Source organism: Podarcis filfolensis (genome assembly GCF_964270895.1).
Source record: "Podarcis filfolensis genome assembly, chromosome: 6".
Taxonomy (NCBI): domain Eukaryota; kingdom Metazoa; phylum Chordata; class Lepidosauria; order Squamata; family Lacertidae; genus Podarcis; species Podarcis filfolensis.
This window is the reverse complement of record NC_139609.1, coordinates 23,786,834-23,808,244: the sequence shown is the minus strand read 5'-3', so window position 1 is coordinate 23,808,244 and position 21,411 is coordinate 23,786,834. Positions and strand designations below refer to the sequence as shown.

At 41.6% G+C, this 21,411-nt stretch overlaps 1 protein-coding gene across 8 annotated transcripts in view; it reads right to left on the bottom strand.

Moving 5' to 3' along the window:
- Positions 1-21,411, bottom strand: part of CDC14A (cell division cycle 14A) — a 99,640-nt gene that overhangs the window by 41,725 nt on the left and 36,504 nt on the right. For 4 of the 8 annotated variants that reach the window (XM_083620448.1, XM_083620452.1, XM_083620449.1 and 1 more), the window contains 8 exons: positions 19,907-19,994; positions 17,494-17,724; positions 15,713-15,851; positions 10,160-10,322; positions 8,598-8,713; positions 7,727-7,774; positions 5,396-5,527; positions 4,470-4,794 (listed from right to left, as the gene is read on the bottom strand). In XM_083620448.1, coding sequence (XP_083476574.1) covers positions 4,470-4,794; positions 5,396-5,527; positions 7,727-7,774; positions 8,598-8,713; positions 10,160-10,322; positions 15,713-15,851; positions 17,494-17,724; positions 19,907-19,994 — 1,242 coding nt within the window. The remainder of the gene's footprint in view (positions 1-4,469; positions 4,795-5,395; positions 5,528-7,726; positions 7,775-8,597; positions 8,714-10,159; positions 10,323-15,712; positions 15,852-17,493; positions 17,725-19,906; positions 19,995-21,411) is intronic. The other 4 variants (XM_083620453.1, XM_083620454.1, XM_083620455.1 and 1 more) reach the window with 2 other exon arrangements.

Here is a 21,411-nt window from a genome sequence, read left to right as displayed (position 1 = left end):
CACCTGTTTTTGGACTACAAATCAGATCATCCCTAGTTAGTGGGACCAGTGGTCAGGGATGATGGGAATTGTAGTTCAGTATCCAAGTTTGTGAAACACTGATATGGAGTGTGAAAGAGGAAGAATTACCCGCCCTCAGAGGAATCTACTTCCTGGTGTTTCTCTGCAAGAGTCTCTGATCTGGCCTTTCCTCCTTTATATCAGGAAGGAGGCGACCCCAGTAGAGAGACTCATGCAGATACACAAGGGGCATTCTTCCTTGAGGACACAAATTTTAATGTGGTTTTGTATCAGCTGCAGCCATGCAAAGACAGCAAAAATTAACAGTAAGATTGAGCTGGAAAAGCACTTCAGCTAATAGGATCTTTTAAATAAGGACTCTTTTTCCTGTAATGTATAGTGTGTCCCACAAAAACCAACGGAACTACTATAGCATACTTCTTTTGTGTTATGGTAATTAAAGATGAATGTTAAATTATGAGGAATAGAAATGTATTGTTTTTCTTTTTTTTTCTTTCTTTTTGGCAGCTGACGAATCTTCAGAGACCCACTTTGTTCCACAGTACTCCACGTTTTCATTGTTGCTACCAATTAAGAATTCTCACTGCCTTTTGCATTAAGTGCTTTAAAACAAAAGGCGCAGTCATAATCACCTCTAAAATTCATCTCCATAAAGAAAGTGGCAAGATGAAATTGCAGTAATTTGTAGTTTAATCGCATTCACTTTAGCTTCAACAATGAAAGAACGCCCTTCAGGTTTTAACTTTGTTCAGGAAGTGAGTGTAGCATGGCTAACTTGTTTTGAAATAGCAGCACACTTTAAAGCACAATGAAACATTTTAGCTATACGTCTTAGAGAAGGGGAAGGAGCAGTAGGAAGTACAAATGAGAATCAACAGTACTGCAAGCAGCAAAGATGGATGGGGGAGAAAGTTAGCAGAGTTAAGAGCAAGCCATAAAATTGCATTCCGTAGTTAGTGTATATTGCATGCCGGTATTTGTATTAACAAAGCCCTGTGGACTCTGAGAAGAGAAAGTGGATTTCAAAGGGCCACTTTTGAAACCCTGCTCATTCTTGCAACTGGCACAAGTATTATCCACGAGACTGCTCATCGTTTGTCCCAAACCTAAGCTCACGTACCTGGCAGTAAGCTCCAGTGAAGTCAATGGGACTTACCTCCAGGTAAATATGTTAGAAGAAACCCTTCCAGCCACATGCCAGCTAAGACAGATAACACCGAAAAGACCTCGTTCAATTGCAGGAGTAATTTACTAAGACATCTAAGCAGGGAGAAAGCTGTACGCAAGCCTCCGCAGGTTTATAATGGTCCAAAGGTCAGTGCAATAAAGTGTCAACTAATAGAACTGTCAACTGTCAATGCTCGCATCCTGCTGCTCTGCTATTTCTCCCATCATTGTGTTTACTCGTTTGAATAACATTTCCGGATTAAGTTAAAAACAAAAACCCTTACACAGTAGAATATGCTCCATGTTATCAGAACAAGCCCAGATTCTTCTCTCCATTTGGTTATGCATGTGTGCATGTACCTATGTAAAGAGACATGCTCCCCATCGTTTAGTAGTAATCAAAGCCGCTGGTGGAAAGCTGTATCTATATTCACGGAAATGTCTGCTGGCAGGCTGCGTGCTGTACCCATGTAAATAACCACGTGAAGAAAATGTGCAGACACTGGATGTTTCAACCAGCCTTGACTTGTGCTGCGTATTCACAGTGCTGGAGCCAGTCTCTGCCCATTTGACAAAAGAAAAAGCGAACATAGCAATACACCCAGTGTGTAAATTTCTGAATACGGCACAAGCAATGAAGAATTAAAATGTAAAAGTTTTGCTTTGTGGTCTCCGTAGTGGGGAAGATTTTTCTATTTTGGAACTCAAAACGCCCATCTTGCCTTCCTTATCTTCTTTGTAGCAATAATAATAATAAAAAAACTTTCTATAGTGGAGCCTCGGGTTACATTGCCTCCGGCTTATGTCACCCTTGGCTTGAGACCAGTGCAAACCCGGAAGTACCGGAACGGGTTACTTCCAGGTTCGTGCCGTTTGCACATGTGCAGAAGCGGTAAATCGCGCACATGCGCAGACGTGACACTTTGGGTTGTGTTGTTTTCGGGTTGTGGCGGGGCCTCCGGAACGGATCCGCAATGTAACCCAAGGTTCCACTGTATATGCTTTTGAGATTTTTCAGAGACTTTCATAAGGAAGAGCTAAGCCAGCTTTTACTCAGATGAAGGGAGCAAAAAAAGGTACAGATCCCAGGAGGACTCAATTTTTGGCAGTGAATTTGTTGCATCTACATTTCCCCCCCAAATTACTTTGCTATTTCCAAGTCTAAGTGACGTTGATTAGAAGTATAGCAAGGCACTTATGATTAAGATCAACGTTTTGACACAGTACATTTGTTTTTGACTTTCTTGCCAACAGGTGCAGGCCCTAAACTGCTTCACTAATGCTATATTATCCTAAAGTGTGTGCCATTCTGCTATCATGCCATCAAGCAGGCTGCTATGTACAGTCAGAACTAATCTAAGCTTATGTATGCAGATCCCCCCATATGAAATGTAATCTACCTATCATAGCCCGCTGTGCAACCAGAGGTAAGGGCTATTAAGATACATTCCCGGCTATATAATCAATTTGCATTAAACAAGAGATGTTTCTGAGCAAGATAAATAAAAGCCAAGAACTGTCATTAAATATCAAATGCAGTTATGTATGGCCTACAGCCCAATTCAGTATCAAATGCAGTATGTATGGCCTACAGCCCAATTCAGTATTAAATGCATTCAGTATGGCCTGCAGCCCAATTCAGACCTATCTCTTTCCCCTCCCCGTCCAATTCTTAACTTTCTTTTGTCTCAATTTGCACTTAGTGGCAGACAGAGAGTGGAGGATGAATGTACCTAACAGGGCTACCATGATTTTGAGTAGCCACAACTGTATTGTTTTTCAGTAACATGGCAGCTATAGAGACCCTACCAGATCTCCTTGTGCACCATTATTCATGGGAATCATACTGTAAGTAAACTGTGACAAACTAGTTGTCCGGTCCATTATTGTTTGTTAAGGATCACTGACACTGCATATATCAGCTCTCATCCTTTGCACAATAGGATGCAATATATATATATTCCCTTCCACCTTTCTACCAAACTCAAACATTCAGGAGATTTAGCACATGTCTGTGCTACAGAATAATATTCCAAAATGTAATTTAGAACACCTGCAACTTAAGGTAGTATATGCCAGGAAAAAAGCACTGAGAAATGGTCTGCTTCAGCCATGGTGCCTTCCTTTTATAACATCTTAAAACTGCTGGCATTTTATGGTGTTTTATACAATGTTCTGACACAAGAAACTCAATTAAATACAAATGCACTTTTTTATATTAAAAAAAAGGCAACTGCCACAGACACTTCTTGCAATAAACTTCTGGGATTACAATATTATTTCCAAAGAGAGAAAAATTACAGGTTTTTTATCCCTAAGTGAAGCAAGACGCTGGATGCTCTCAAGAGCACCATCACAAATCTTCAGGAACAAATTAATATGAAGAAACCCAATTCTCAGTTCTGGGAAGCAGGTTTCCACACTAACCTCAAATGACCTTTATGACAGATAACTCATGCCAAAGTAGCTGCAGGGGTGCTGGTTTGGCTTCAGATACTACGGTATTGACTAATAGTCGCAATAATTCTGCAGCCTGATCCTAGGCACTGCTGTGCTGGACCATTAAACAGTATTCAAAGAAGTCAAAGGGGGTTAAAGAAAGGGTTTTAAAAATAAAAATTGCAGCATGTACAATTTGAGGTAGATTATGGAATGTAAAAGAAACATATATTGGCTTTTCTGTCTGAAACTTTCAAAAATATAATGATAGTATGTTCTTAAGTTATCTGCACATTTCATTCACACATAGGAAAAAGGCACCATAAAGATGAAAAGTTTTAGAAGATATAAAAATAGGGAAGCTTGTTTTTGGGGAAAGTAAAAGACTTTCATTGTTTTAGTCCATTACATCGTTTTACAAATTGGTCTGATTCCTCTATAATGGTGAGAATGCTATGCCCTATTTAACATTGTTTATGCTACCTTTAAATACATCTAATGACTCAGGAAGACCTCACACTGTCAGGTGAGGTTCAGGTTTTCAGAGTTTTACTATGAATGATTTGAAATGGATAGATTAATGCAAGAATGATACACTCATGGAAGACGTTAGAGAGTTAAAAGAATCTGCTTTTTAGAGCAAACGTTGAAGAAGTAAAGAGCAGCTTATTGGTTTGGCTTAGAGGAAATGGCAAAGGTGAAAAGATCTGCATGTCCTAGGTAAGAAAAAAAGACCAGAAACAGAGATCTAGAATGGTTAGAAACCCTTTTGAGAGAGAGAGCTCAGGCTTAAGGGAGATTCTGTCGGGTTCCTGGGAGGGCTGCTTTGGCTGTGAACTTACAGGAATTGAGCGACTCAGGTATCTTGCTGGAGAAGCAGCGAGCCCCGTAAAGGATCTGTAGGTGCTGTACTCGTCTGTCAGGACGCTGGGAGAATTGGCATAGCTGTTGAGGTTGGTAGTGCTACTGCCGCTCCTGTTGTACATGTTGTTGTTCTGCTCATGGTAATTTCTGGCAGGCAGGTGCGCGCTGCCATTCAAGTGACTGCAGATTTGGTTTACAGAATAACCTGTCCTAGAGGACGATGATGTCAATTTGCCCTCGGCATCATCTGAAGCGGCATACAGGTTCCCTAGAGAACTGGCTAGCCTGGAGTTTATGGAAATGCTGAACGGAAAACACATGCGGGGTAAAAACACACACACACAAAATGTACATAACGTGATGGTTAATGCAAGGCACATTTATAAAAGGTACTAAGGGGGAGGAAACAACAAAAGAACCTTTGTCACAAAATTAAGTGATGGTGATACACAGCTTCATTCTCTCCCGTAAGGCAAGCGATGAAGCAACCATCAAAAAGGCCTGGAATTGTAAGTGAAGACCACCCCCAAAGCCATGCGTAAGAGATGACCATGGATATTTGGAATTTCCAGGCTCCTGGCTGATTCATTTGCCACTTATCTATTTCTTGGTTCTATAAACAGCTGAAAAGTGCTGGGGGGGGGGGGAAACTCTGCAGAAACCCCTGCATGTCGATATTTTAATACAGGGCCCTCTCAGTATCACAGCCACAGTTGCATTAGTACTCAAGGCCACTTGTTCAGACTATCAAACTAATTTACCACAATCAGGAGTCCAATCACAAAGACCAAGATGCGAATCTATGAAACTGAGATCCATTTCCCCCTCCAAAAAAACTTGATATTGCCCTTCCTTTATATCTCCCCACCCCGCAAAGGAAAAGATAGACTAGAGTAAGGCATACCTTTTAAAATTTGGGCTTGAGGAGGAGTGAGAACTTCTGCTTATTCTCTTCGCTGCAGGTGATGTAGCAGCGGCCACTTTGGAGGACTTCAAAGGAGATACAGATCCCTGAGAGATAGATGCGGTATTCAGTCTGAAAGAAGAAAAAGAAGAAGAACAACAAAAGTATGTTTTAATCATTTAGACAGAAACATCTCGCTTAAACCAACATTTTGAGAAACGCAAGCTTAATACTTAGGCTACCTATTGGTAGGATTGAAACCACTGGGGACGTCATCTGGGGATTTGGGATATAGTGACCCCAGTATATTGATAAGATGCAGATTATCTTCTCCCAGAGTTCCATCAAATCCCAGGGAGGCAGTGGAAACACCACTCTAGTCGTCTGAGGTTAGCGATGGTCAGCAAACAAACAAACTAGCCTGGTGAGATGGAAACACTGAAGACTGTTATATGGACCAATTCATGCAAAGTGCTGTGCCCTGAATACTAAGGTCTCCAGTCTGGATGTACTCTTAGATGCTGTGCATTTTTGGATGTCTGGGTGGCAACAGTGACCAGAAATGAATTTCACCAGCTTTGTGTGACCGGCAAGCCATGACATCAAAACGATAGGAGTGGTAATGAACTCTCCATGAGGCTGCCTTTAAGGTGGCTTGGAAACTACAGAGGAGTTTCACAGAATGAAGCTGCCGAGATGTTAACCTAGGCAGATTGCTGGTTCTTACCTACTATCTTCCTAGAGAAGTCTGGCTTGCTCTTGCTCTTTTCAGAGCCAGAAAAAAGAGGTACTTTTCTGGTGGGCATTTGATGCTGCCTAGCCACCAGGTTTCAATTGTGTGGCGCTTGCTGTTATTCACCTGAGTTTCCGCTGTGCTTTCACTTTTTTTTTAACGCTGTTTATTTTATTGTTTCAATTTTTTATGCAAAATTGTAATTTCCCCCAGTGCTTTTGCTGAATTGAAAAAAAGGAGGGTATAAAATATTTCTATAAAGAAATAAAACAAAAATAAACTTTTTCGGATGAAGGGGCACACACAGAATTCACGTTGCATGCATCAACCCCATCCCCAATTTTCAGGATGTTGAGTTTTTTCGTTATCCAACTGTAAGGGCAACTACTCACTGAGATAATCTGACTTATGAAGAGCCACCCAAGTGAATATATTACAATGTATGGAGCAGGCTTCAGAGCTGGGGTGGGAAACCTCTGGCATTCCAGATGTTGCTGCATTCCCAACTCCCAGCCCCAGCCAGCATGGCTAGGGATCAGGGATACAGTGGTACCTCGGGTTAAGAACTTAATTCATTCTGGAGGTCTGTTCTTAACCTAAAACTGTTCTCCCCCCCCCTTTTATTTATTTTCCCAAAAAGTTTTTTTGACAAACAAACAAACATAAATCTCAACTGTATTTAAGCCAAACTTAATAACATTGTTAAGTGACTTCCTCGTATCCCCGATTGGATTTCATTGTATATCATTTTAACGGTTTTCCAAAACCAATATTCTTATAAAATTAACTTCATCACTTAACATCTTTCTTTCTTTACAATTCAACATTAAACATATAAATTCATCACATTAACCTGAAACTGTGTTCTTAACCAGAAGCACCACTTTAGCTAATGGGGCCTCCTGCTGCCACTGTGCTGCTGCTGCACGACTTCTGTTCTCATCCTGAAGCAAAGTTCTTAACCCGAGGTAATATTTCTGGGTTAGCGGAGTCTGTAACCTGAAGTGTATGTAACCCGAGGTACCACTGTAATGGGAATTGTATTCCAGTAATAAGTGGAGGGCCACAGATTAGCGAACCCTGCTTTAGAGATTTGGTTTCAATTACCACATCACTGCAAAGACTCACATTCAGAAGTCCACACTTCTCTGTGTGGAAGAATGCATTTAAAGCCATTAAGCAGATGAGTCAGGGCAGCTTTCTGAATACACGTTTTGCTCGCTGGAATGATGCTCAAAGTCACTTTCAGTGTAGGATAATTTTAAGGGATGAAACGTTTATATACATATTTACTTGTGAATCAGACACAAGAATGGCTAAGCGACATTCCCGACATTTAACATACCCACAGCAGGCTCACAAGGAGAAGTAGGTATAAAATATGTCCCACTGCAAAAGGCTGTTAACGGGAGCGAATTCCAACAACAGTTCTCTGAACAAGAATCTTGATATGAGAAGCGGTTCTAACACACACAACTTACAGGGACAATCAGTATTAAGTGAGAGGGCGAGGGGGAAACAGGAGGTTTCAAGATCTCCCAAAAAGTCAGTGAAAATATAATCCAAATTGCTTCTCTGTGAACTATGGAAATAAGTACCTGAAAGGCTGGGACCTGGATCTGGAGTGCAGTTTCATATCCTCAAGCCTAGAAAATCAATGGCATTTTAAATCAAAAGTATTCCCACTATACAGCCAAACCTAAAATCCTTAAAATATATACAGTATAACTAATTAAAGAACCAACAAGAATACTACATATTGATGAAACAGGAGTTTACTAATATACAAAGTACCAGGCTGTTCACCACATTTCTCTCTCAATCCGGAAACTGATTCCCAAAAAGGAAAGGAAATGAAAAACATTTTACCCATGCTCAGGAAGATTGGGATCTTGTCCAATGTCCCTGAGGAGGGAGCTCAACAGGGCATGCGTCTGCACTAAGAAGGCCCTCAATCTCATGCTGTCCCCCTCAGATAGTGACCACCCAAAGCAGGGCCTCCTTCAACAGTCTTAAGGCACAGAGAGCCACATTCAGAAGAAAGACACAGCCTTTCATGGACAAGGTCAGAGGTTCAGTCCCTGGCATGTCAAGTAAAAACAAAAAGATCAGGTAGCAGGTGATTAGATGCCTCTTCCTGAATCCTAGATAGATGTTGCAGAGTAAGAATGTGGGTGGGCCACATTCATACATGAAGTTACATTTCTTCAGGTAACTCAGAATCTGACTTCTATGAAATATTTTAAGCCTCTTTTCCCATTAAAACTAACATCTTTAGACAAAGAGATGTCCCCAGCCTCTTGCCCCATGTCCCGGGAAAGTTGTTGTCAAAGCCTAGACAGGCGTGGTTGTCCAAAGTAACAAATCTTTTAGTGCTGGACCTGTGAAATCAGGTGTTTTAAAGTATTGGTGGAATACCACCTGCTAATCTAGATAGCTCCCCGAACACGAGAACTGTGAATGGGTCACCTAAGAGTTCCTGTTGTAGCTGAACGTGGCTGCCTCCGAAGTTTTAAGGCACGAAGTTTGTCCCCTTGCGTCATGCCATTCTTGATTTCCTGCTCTGAAGTGTCTTCCAGTTCATTCTGGAAAATAGGTACAGTTCAACAAAATTAAGGAGATTCAAAACAGGATTGTGTATATTTGTTTTTGTTTTACTTTACCTGGGGCCCAGCCCTTTGAAGGCAATATACCTTTCCTTCTTGTGCCATATTGTTTTGGGCCCATTATCAACTACACAGATAACCCATGGGCTCCAGTTGCCATTTCCCACAAAGCCCTCTCAAAGCCCGCTTTCCACAACAGAGATATTTCACACATAAGCAGCTGAGTGCATCTTATCTAGCAGGTTGGAATTTAAAAGTTGCTGACCAGTGGTTTGAGAGGAGATATTCTAGCTCAGGCACAGGCAAACTCGGTTCTCCAGATGTTTTGGGACTACAATTCCCATCATCCCTGACCACTGGTCCTGTTAGCTAGGGATCATGGGAGTTGTAGTCCCAAAAATATCTGGAGGGCCGAGTTTGCCTATGCCTGCTCTAGCTCAAATTATAAAAGCAAAGCTACACCTGCCCTCAGGCAACTTTGGATTTATCCTGTTCCAGGTTCTAAGATGGACAAAGGCCAAAAGCACAATGTAGTGCCGTCCCATCAGTTAACACAACCAAGGTTGGACATAGTGTTACCACATCTGCATTTTGCTTTCTCTCCATTCCAACATACCTTGTGTCGTGGGGGGGATGGGACCCATTAGCTTGCAATTAACCTGAATGCCAATCAATGTGCTAACACTGAAACACATTTGGACAAACGTTCCTGGCTTCATAAGTTGTGGTTCCCAAGCTGGGGCCAAGTGCTCTTCCATGCTGGCTTCACAAAGAACATCTTAGCTTGTATTCCAGTTATGACTGAGCCTGGAAACTTGAACTTACTGTCAGGCCAAGATATAATGTGAGGGCGCTGAAGGTGGTATCTAATGTTTGCCATACTCAGAGTAGTTGAAATAGTTCGGGTCTGTTAATCCCAATGAGCCTACTCTGAGTAAAGCTTTGTTGGCTGCAATCCTTAGCATATATATCATGGGGTAACATAATAGCTAAGAGGCCTACTCCAGGACGTAGTGTGGGGGAAGACTGCTTGGACCCATGACACTTGTGCTGATGGGGTCCCCAGGAAACTGTGCTGTCTCCCACACTATTTAATTTCAATATGAGGGCACTGGAGAGGTCAATTGGGGATTTACATTGATGATGTTCATCTATTCTAAGAACTTACTAGGTAGTCTTAGACATGCTCTCTCTCAGTCTTCTTGCACACACCTCCCCCAGTGTACTATAGTAATAAAAATACTGAACACTTTTTACAGGAGTAAAATATATGAAGTTATTTGAGAACCTGTGAAGTGCTCTGAACACACAAGAGTGAGATAGATGGATAAAAGATGTGTATCAAGCATTGTTATATTTCAAAAACTACTCCATTGCGGCTTTTCTACTTGGGATATTAAGGAGATAATTCCAGTGAAATTTTACCTCTACGTATTTATCCAAATTACTTTCTATTTTATTCAAAGTCCCACTGATGGAAATGTCATCCAAGCCAGACAGAATTCTGCTCATGCTGTCTTCATCTACTAATCTTGGTTTCTGTTTGGATCGGAAGAGGTCACCTTGGAGCCATAACATTGACTGCTTTCTATTTAACAGTGAAAAAAGGGCAAAATTAGTTCCAGCAAAATGCATGTCAGAGTCACAGTATAAACAACTATTAATTTCTAAAAATATTTTAAGACTTCTTTGCAGAGTAGCCCCAGGGTAGAGTACAGTAAAATAGGACTTTCAACTTGGTTACACATACTGTAGCATTGGAAATCATTCATTTTAGTATACATAACTTTATTTTAAATAATTTTATCTGGGAGTTTCTTTTGGGTGTTCTTGCTTCTTCAGACGTTTGATTGGGAAAGTTTATCATAACCAGGAAAAAAAATCAATTCTAATATACTGCATTACAAAATTGTGAATTTTTTAATTTAACTGTGTTGTTAGAAGTTCATTTTAAATACCATATTTTTCGCTCTATAGGACGCACTTTTTCCCCTCCAAAAATGAAGGGGAAATGTGTGTGTCCCCTATAGGGCGAATGCAGGCTTTCACTGAAGCCTGCAGAGTGAGAGGGGAGACCCCGCCGCCAGCCCCGCAAGCTCCGGGGACAGTGGGGAGGCGCAGCGCATCTCCCCGCTGTCCCCGGACCTGGTCTGAAGGCGGGCGGCGGGGAGAAGAGCGCTTCTCCCCGCTGCCTGCCCCGCAAGCTCCGGGGACAGCTGGGAGGTGCAGCGCGTCTCCCCGCTGTCCCCGGACCTGAGCTCAAGGCCGGCAGCGGGGAGAAGAGCGCTTCTCCCCGCTGCCTGCCCTGCAAGCTCCGGGGACAGCTGGGAGGTGCAGCGCGTCTCCCCGCTGTCCCCGGACCTGGTCTGAAGGCGGGCGGCAGGGAGAAGAGCGCTTCTCCCCGCTGCCTGCCTCGCAAGCTCCGGGGACAGTGGGGAGGTGCAGCGCGTCTCCCCGCTGTCCCCGGACCTGGTCTGAAGGCGGGCGGCAGGGAGAAGAGCGCTTCTCCCCGCTGCCTGCCCCGCAAGCTCCGGGGACAGTGGGGAGGCGCAGCGCGTCTCCCCGCTGTCCCCGGACCTGGTCTGAAGGCGGGCGGCAGGGAGAAGAGCGCTTCTCCCCGCTGCCTGCCTCGCGAGCTCCGGGGACAGTGGGGAGGCGCAGCGCGTCTCCCCGCTGTCCCCGGACCTGGTCTGAAGGCGGGCGGCAGGGAGAAGAGCGCTTCTCCCCGCTGCCGGCACCACAAGCGCCTGGGGGGGAAATACATTTTTTTTCCTTTATTTCCCCCCCAAAAAACTTGATGCGTCCTATGGGCCGGTGCGTCCTATGGAGCGAAAAATACGGTAACCTTTTAAATGTTTTCATGAAATGAACTGATGAAAATATAAATATGTTAAATTGATGCACATATAAACAGAATGTATCTAAAAAAAGTAGTTACTTTGTGTGACCATTGCCTTTTTCTTCATTTATGAAAAATAATGTAGCTGGGTGTTGCTGGTTTTTTTTTTAAACTTTGTTATGCTAAATTTTACTGATTTCCTCCACAAGCAATTCCCCCCCCCCTGCAGTTTTGCTTAGTAGAACCAAGTGTGACAACTCTGGAAGTGAGCCAAAAGAAATAGCATTATCCACATACTTTGACTCAGAGAAAAGCTCCCACAGGGAGGTTACATAACTGGTGAATAGGTCAGGATTAGAAAGATGGGGTGGGGGGAGTTATTTCTGCTTAGAGTGAGGAAGTTGATATCCAGTATAATTAAGTGTGATCTGAGATTATACTGCTGATGATGAAAGCCATTAACTCTTGAAATAACATGCTGGGAATCTGTGTCACATATGAACAAAGATTAAGAGGTGAAATATATGTTATCCTTTCTCCTAAGTATCGAGGAAGCTTTTGTTTCTCCTTTAGATTATCTTATTCATACATTGCAAAGTGCATGTGAACAACTGTTTACAATTATTTCCCAGCATTTATTTGTTAGGAGGCTAACTGTCCAGAAGTAACGCTTGGAGTATTTTGGGCAACTGAAAAACACAATCTAAAAGAACAGAGACCCTGAACAGTTCAAGTTCCTTTGCACCCTGCTTCTGCAACGACATCCTTTTTACTCTAAACAGCACAGTTCTTACAGGGAAGGTTAGGACTCCAGTCTAGCAATTTGCATGCTCATTGATGAGCTTCGATATCAACACAGAGCTTCATGCAAGCAAAGGATTTTGTGTTCTTCTCAGATGTACAGGACACAATTGAAAAAAAGAATGCAAGGAAGTTTTCTTGACACTAATGAGAAAACATGGGTTCTTCACCTGGACCTGAACATTATTGTTCAGGCTTTCCTACTGAAAACTAAAATATGTTCTAGCAGGTTTCAAATGCTTTCGAGTGCTATTCTTCTGTCTCACATAGGGATCCAGGGACTGCAAAGGTGAGAAAGTTATCACTACAAAAAGAACTGGGACTCAATGCGTTTAACCTTTTAAATCCCAAAGTTAGGGAATATGTGCCTTTTGGAACAGCCAGGAATACAGAACTCCCTGTGTCAAAAGCATTATTTTCTATAAACTACAAAACAGTGGCAGTATGAATTAGGAGCATCGTTCACTGTTGTTTTATGATGTTTGTTCTAGATAGTTATTTGTGTCAAAGCATTAAAAACTGAACTTTTTTTAATAAAAAAACCTCCCTGAAAAGAGCCAAAATTCCAACAGTGAATCATCGCTTTGTGAGAAAGCAACTTTTGTTCATCTCTGGCATTTAAACTTGCGACCTTTAGCAAAGAGGATAAACTCTGAAACCTCTTTCTCAGCCGATTTGCCAATGTGCTCATGTGGTCATTCTTGGATGTTAAAACGCCTACATTCTGTCTTGCTAATATCAATATGCCCTCAGCTTTCCTAGCTCTGCACCTTTCAGTAACCAGTACATTTCCGAGCACAATTCAAAGTGTTGGTGCTGACCTTTAAAGCCCTAAACAGCACTCGGCACAGTATACCTGAAGGAGAGTCTCCACTGGACACTGAAGTCCAGCTCCAAGGGCCTTCTGGCGGTTCCCTCCCTGCGAGAAGTGAAGTTACAGGGAATCGGGCAGAGGGCCTTCTCGGTAGTGGCGCCCACCTTGTGGAACGCCCTCCCATCAGATGTCAAGGAGATAAAGAACAATCTGACTTTTAGAAGACATCTGAAGGCAGCCCTGTTTAGGGAGGTTTTTAATGTTTGATCTTTTATTGTATTTTTAATCTTCTGTTCGAAGCCACCCAGAGTGGCTGGGGAAACCCAGCAAGATGGGCGGAGTATTAATAATGATAATAATTTGTTGTTGTTGTTGTTATATAATCAGAGGTGGGATTAATCCTGTCAGATAACTGGATACCACATAACAATATCTAGCATATTCTGCTTAATTACTGTTGGGCTGTAAATAGTGACTTATTCCCAGGGGAAATGGCCAAAAAAATGCTGGTGGTAAACTTTTCTCAGCCAAAGGGCTGCTTCATCCCCTCATGGGCAAACTACTGGGGCTACATACCAGTGATATGCGGGGCCAGATGTAAAGGTGGGCAGAGCAATGGATGTGGCTCTTTCCTTTTGTACAACAGGTTACATTCCAGCCATGTGAAAGATGGAGGTTGACATATACCTATACTACCAAAGTCTCCTTCCTCCTTTCTGGGCAAGCAAGGGAAATGATCACAGTTCAAGGACACATTCCAGCCAGGCAAATGTACCGGGGGCAAGAGAAGAGTCCAGAGGGCCAAACTGAGAGGGTCAAGGAATGGCCACATTTGGCCTGGGGTTGCCCACCGTCACATTAAGCTGCATCTTGCAAATGAGTGCCTAGCTAATGTAGGGGGCCTATATATGCATTAGTCAAGTGAAGCAGATTCAAGACAAGGCTAAGATAATTGTCAACGGTTCCATGAATGGGAGGTGGGGCTGAAAAGTCCTCTCACGGCTAATCAGTCGTTGTAACAAGGTTACACAGACTAGGAATGGGAGGCAACGCCATTACATCTTCCAATTGCGCTGTCTGTGCAAGCCAGACGGAATGATACCCCCTTCTCCTCCCTCCATGTACTGTTATGGTGGTTCTCCCAATTCCGCAGATCCAATTTCAGGGAGCATATGGGGAGGGGAGGGAGGGAGGGAGGGAGCCCCATGGAGCAAGCAGAAGTTGTTGTGCAAGGTTCAGCTGATGGAGCTAGTTAGGTGAGTCCTACCTCTTATGTATGGGGCAACAGGGCAAGAGACTCATCATAGAGGACAAGTTCAGATTGTTTCTCAACTTTAAGCTAGAGCGAGTGAGAGAGGGGCTTCAGGTGACTGCGCCACCCCCAGAAATGCAACCTCAATGCCACTGATACCACAGAGAAGGGTAAGGGGACATTCCATATACATACAAATTAGTTTTCTTTGGAGAGTTAGAGACTGTGTAGCACCTATTTATTTAAAAGATGTGTAGATTACCCTTCGGAAAACAAAATGCAGCATGCAGCATTAAAACACGAATACAATTTTTTTAAAAATATAGCTCTGTGTTAACCTTTACCCCTGGGCGATGCATTGCAGTGTGTGTGTGTTTTAGCATGTGTGGGTTTCATGAGTAATGTGGCATGTATGTGTGAGGGATAAATACAACGATGGAGAATGTGTGGCATGGAATCAGAACCTTGCATTTTGCTGACACATTTCCCTGACCAGCTACAATATTTAGCGCCACTACGACTTCATTACCAAATGCATCACTATCACAACTACAAATCCCTTAAGGCAACTCAGATGGCCAATCTATCATCTGAAGTGGGTAGCCCTACTACTTCTTGTTGGTTTTCTTTTCTATGGGTACTACGGCTTGAGTGCATCCAGAAAATATATTTTAGATCTTTCCTCCCTCTTCAAGAACACATAGGAGAAAAGGGCCAGTATTCCACTTTGAAAGAAGTTACGTGCATTCATGACAGAATTGTAAGTACATCCTGATACCTTAATTCATACAATTCATACGAATTGTAGAGTTGGAAGGGACCATGAGGGTCATTTAGTCCAACCCCCTGCAATGCATGAATCTTTTGCCTGATGCGGGACTCGAACCCATGACCCGAAGATTAAGAGTCTCATGTTCTACCGACTGAGCTGTCTGCGGTTATCAACAAAGATATCACATTACAAATGCACACAAAATACTGACTCACTATGCTCAGCCCAAGTCACGCAGGAGGATTAAAGTACTTTACAACTTCTTAACCCATGCCCTGAAGCTACAATAGCCATCATACTCGGCGTAACACAATAAATCGGAGCTGTAATAAATTAGTGTACAGAGCAGGAATCATACTCGCAATTTCAGCCGAAAGAATTCTAAGAAAGTCACTGAATAATCTGGCATTCATGCAGCAGACTTGCTAAGCTCTACAGAGAGAGGAAAGTGTCTGGTGTGGAACAGCAAATTATATGATTAACAGAGGTGTCATACTTACTCTTCAAGGAAGTGCTGCTGGGGTCCAATAATAGAACCTGGCCTGCACATTCGTATCCAGGCAATGGCTTCAGAATGTGTGAATCTATAGTGCTTCATTATATAACAGGCTATCAGTGTTCCTGTTCTTCCTAGCCCAGCTACAGTGAGAACATGGGGTGGGGAAGAGACATAAAATTGATGTTAGGTACAGAACTACACGCGTTTAAGAATATCAACGAATTCCTCTAAATGTGTGATATTTCATAAAACTTGTTTCCTTGTACCATGTGCTAATGTTTTACAAAAGAACATTACTGAAGTCTATTTTAAACATCAGGAATCCATCGTAGTACAAACATCCTGCTAGATCCCACAGAGCCCTGCTAATTCCTGTCTTAACCTCCACTGCCCTTTCTATTCCTGCTCTGGGTAAATCTACTGAACAAAGGTATACTGCTTTGCTGCGCAAGTCAAACTGAAGGCGTATGCAAAAAGTGGAACTATATGTGATGTTTGCCACCGAGGCATCACACAAAAAGGCATTACCTTGTCAAGGTCTCCCTTCCCTTTTAATGGGAAAGATCATTTATTTACATGGTGTGAAGATTTCGGAACATGGGAGTATTTCTGTCACACATCATTAGCTGCCACTGCTGTGGCTGCTCATAGCTGGAGGGTGCCACAATACAGGGTGACACTGAATCTGCATTTATTCTGCTACATTTCTGATTCATTCTCAGTGTACCTCCATCCTAAGCATTCTTTTTTTTAAAAAAACAAAACAAAACATGGTTTATTAGAGCTGCTCTTTTCCCCACCCCATCCCACCCCACACATGTTTAGTGCAAGATTTACTAGGATTTCAGCACCTAATGAAAAAGCCACCAACACAGCTGATCTTCATCGCCTCAGCTAGCAGTTTATGATTTCCTGGGGATGCATTTTTATCCAGAATGTGTTTTTTAGGGTTGTGAATTCAGGATCATGAGAATTGCATAGGCACAAGCTGCAATGAAGAAGCCAAGGTAATCTTCAGCTAACAGAGCACTGCAACAATTGGTGTCCAATGCTGTTACCTCTCCAGGTTCTTTCATTAGCTTAGTACATGGCTCCTGTGAAATGTCTTTTATTAGTTTTAACCATGGTCAGCCTGAGAGGCTGAGACAGAAATAGTTTTGTTCTGGAATAGTTTGTTCCAGTTCAAAAGAAACACTGATATTTTCCCTTCAGAAGACAGTAGGGAAAATGAATCTCTAGGATGGTTGTGGGCCCAAGAACAGAAGCTGACTGGCTTTTTAAAAGAAAATGAACAAAAGCCAAAAAAGCACCTTGCCCTCTGCTTTCAGCTAATTAATAAGAAAGGAGCACAGAGAGAGGAAAGGGCAACACTATACTTTTACATCCCTGCTTTCCAAATAAAAATCGTTTCAGTTGAGCAGAGCACAGCACACCATAGACAAATGGCGAAATTTATCACTGCTATCCCAACAGCATAAGAACAGTAATTTCTATGTCTACAAGATAATTTTTAAAAATATTGAAAAGACACGCTTCACTAAAAAGAGAGGCAATAGCATCACTCAGTGGAATAAAATAGGGTCTGCATTAAAAACGGTGGGAACCATTATGAAATTTCTGCTCAAAATCACAATCGAAGCTTTTCATAATTTAGACTATTTTACCCAAAGCAGCATTTTTAAAATTAAGATCTGAGGATGCTATTTTCAAACCTGGTTATTTATTCCTCTTCGTGCCAGAATACAATACCACTGGATTGCTTTTCCTTTAGGAAGAACTCACCTTTACAATGCACAGCTATGGCACCTTCTGCTTCCTCAGAGATGGTCAAGAACTGTTGCAATATACTGTCACTCGGCGTGCTTCCGTCTATGAAGAACAGGTCGTAGTGGTCAAACCCACCATCTGTGAAACGCTTTGCCTCATAAATCTTCTTGTTGAGTCTTATGACAGTTGTTATGTTGTGCTTCCTGAAATATGGGAAATAGGCTTCCGGTGCGTGGAGAGGGTAGCCTGTAACAGGAAGAGCGAGAATGCCTGGCTGTTTGTATACGACCTCCAAAAACTTCCTAGTGGTGCAGACAACAACTATAACACCAGACTTTAAACACTTTTTGTTTAAAAACGAACATTACTAATGTAATCAACATACTGTAAAAAGAAAGCAAACGTTACTAAGAAAATCTGTGCAAGTATACAAAGTTGAGCGGCCTAAAATTGTAGTCAATAAACTTTCAGTCACGGAACCTTAGTTTGCACAACGCATTAAGCCAAATATAGCTTAGTGAGACTGTGCAAATGTTCACTGCTTTGGTCTTTCCTTGGAGATAGATATACGTAGATATAGATATATAGATATAATCTGCTGTGTTGCCATAGTCAAGGTTGCCCTAGCATGTTGGTATTATGCACTCTCACCTAACTATGAGGTGTAGCCATATCTTGGTTTATAGCTCATGGTTGGTGTGGAGACAGCTGCGAGTCTTTGCTCAGATGTCATGCTAAGCCAAACATTGGCTTATCTTTATGAAGCAGAAAATACTGAGGAGGAGCAAAGCGTCTGCAGGCTCATTCCTGGGAGCCTGCACAGTATTGCTAAGCCTGTAACAGTGACATGTGAACAAGGAACAAACTAATGATATTAGCTAACGTTGCAAGAAGCTGAACAACTAACAGGGTAGAAGAATGAGTGGGAAAACCCCTTCTTCAATTAGATGTAGACCAGAATGCAGCATTCTTGCATCTTCCTCATCACCATGAAAATGACTTGATTAAAACAAGCATTAACACAAAACTCTCCAGGTATCTGTATATTAGAGTAGAACATTTACAGCTGTGGGATACAACAACTAATGTATTTTCTATTTCTTCCCTCGGCTAACTCAGCAAGTCAGCAACACATATAAATATGCATGCTCTTCCTTTCTATGCTGCCCCCCACAGTTTCCTTTTTATATAGCTTTTGAAGATATGTTTTATAGTTCAGTAGCTACCAAACTGATAAGAGCTATGGCTCGTTTAAAGAAAACAGAACAAATTTAAGGCTAGATACAAGAGTCTGAGATACAAGAATATCCTAGGGCAAATCTTAATAGCAAGATGTTCCCTGTGCTTAAATCGGGCATCAAAAGGAAAATGATTTACAAAAAAAAAAAGAGTGCCCAACCACTTGAGTCTGGATTTTTGCTTTTTTTGCTTTTAGGAATAAAACATTCATTCTGAATAGGAGAATAGAAAACTAGCATATTGGTCTAAAAGAAGTGAGTATTATTTTAGCCAGTACAGTATCTAAAACAGGGAATAATGCCACCTTATAGGTTTCACTTTAGATTAGAATCATAGCGTATGTATTCATGAAGTCCTCAGTCTGAAATACTGTATGCCTGGACTCCACTGGCAGAGACCTCATAGGAAGGCAGATCATTCTGCCCCAGAATCTGCCTCATTGGCAATAAAGAACTCATATTTTATGTAGCATGTTCAAACATAACCTTAGGAATCCTTACAACTATCTAAGACCATTATCTAGGTATTATAGATGCTGGGCTAGTCCCACCAACTGTCCTGCCTTCATTTTCAACTCTTATGTTTAATAGTCCTCATAGGCAGTGCCTGACTTCTCCCCAGATGTTAGCTTTGTAGGTCATTTGTAATTAAACTTGTAGTTCATGCGAACTGCCAGTTTTAAGAATGAAAGAAGGAAGGTTCATTGTCTTCCCCACTTATAAGCTATTTTCATCTAAAGATAATTATAACTTTTTTAAAAATTCAGACATGAAACAATGTTCATTTGGCCTCTATGGGTACTTCCAGACAACAGCTCAATAGCACAAATGGGTCTCTGGCAACAGGTTGGGTTTTTAAAAAACGTATTTGATCTTCCGCAGAAAAGGTTAAATAAGGAGGGTCAATACTGATGCTAATGGCAGCATGTAGATGCTGTAAAAAGCTTGTGCACATGAGCTTACATTAAACACCCATTTGGAATCAGCCTTGTATCTTTTTAACACATCTACACAACTATTGTTTCCACAAATAGCATGGTGTTCTCCAAAGGGGTGCATACAATGTTCCTGTGCATACAGTAAGGTCTCAATATCTACTTTTCACACATGTGGATCAATGGATCATAGTCAATTTACTAGTCATTCAAAATACACGTAACTCTACAAAAAAGACAGGGAAAAACAGATACCATTTTCTATCTTGGTCTTTGGATGTGGTCCACTAAATGCCAAAAATTTTCCCGGGACGATCCAGTTGAAGTCACCATTTTCAACTCGCTAGTGAAAACAAAAGCAGAGACTTAGAAAAATATTTATCTTCACAATAGTTTTTGAACAACATCCTCTTCTGCAAAGCTTTTGAAAAGTCATTCATTGTCTGCTCATAAGAGAGAGCTGTATTGACATTGTACAATTTACCTGCTTGCAATATCTACGTGGAAAGATTTGTCTGTTTGCTCAAATTTTACCCAAAGCACTTCTTCCAGGACCAAAGAAGTGTCTCAATCTGTTTTCCTCCAGGGACTAATCGCCAATTAAGAGCGGCAATGGAAGTCTGTGACATGATTAAGACTTTCAAAACTAATCTTTAAGGGAAGACAAATTAAAGCCAATTAGCTTTGTTTTGTTTTTTTAATGTGGTAAATACAAGCTTCTTGCCAACTATCCCTTTCATGCTTCATCCTCTTATTATGCCAAGTGTGAAGCAGAGATGAAGCAGAGGTGTGTGTCAGCTGAAGTCATCAGGTAGGATACAAATGGAACAACCAAGTTGGATACCATCCATCCCCAATAGCTTCCATTTTAAACCTAGATGTTGAGAGTACCACAATAATGTATTAAAGCCACTTCATGTTCCTTTTTAAAGTGCACACTTAATAAAATCTTAATTTTACAGGTGTACTTGTAACAGAGACAGGGTTGGCTGTGATAGTTCACTGCTGTGTATTTTGTAAAACACTCCTCTATTTTACATACACACAAACAGAACTCCAAGGTCATCAATAGGCCTAGGCGTATTTAATTGGGTGCAGACGGCAGATTTAAGGGAAGTGAATAACAGGGTCCAGGATCCAAGGAACTGCATGTGGAACTAGGTTCATGAGCCCACTGTGGCTTTAAGACTTGCTTTTCTAGCAACTGCAAGCACCTATGCTGAAGAGCAAGTTATTTTTGAAAGAGAGGATGTCATAGGGCATGCGAGATTAAAAAGAATTCCAGAACTCAACGAGGTGTGTCCAAGTCCCCTCTTGTAAGGCCTTAAGCAGTTCTTTTGTTTTTGTTTTATTATGTATTTTTGTGTTCTCATTTTTTTATTTTTCTGTTGTTAACCGCCCTGAGATCTTCGGCTGAAGAGCGGCACACACATTTTATAATTATTATTATTAATTCTTTAGATCCTGGCCAGTGTTTGCTTAGATACAGCGTGAAGCTAAATCTCTGTAAGCATTAAAAATAAGTGACACTGTCATTCTTAGCAATTTGTATTGAGATGAAATGAAGGCAGCAAATTTTAAATGAAAAAGTTTATGTAGAAAAGATTCAAAATTAATTTTTTTGAAGGACAAGAGGTGGTGCTTCTGGAAGCATCAGGTTTTTTTAAAAAAACTTAACCCCAAAGTTAATATTTAACAAGTAGTGCAAGCATTTCACAATGCGACCATTGGTTAATCCACCTACCTACTCTTCCTGTTGG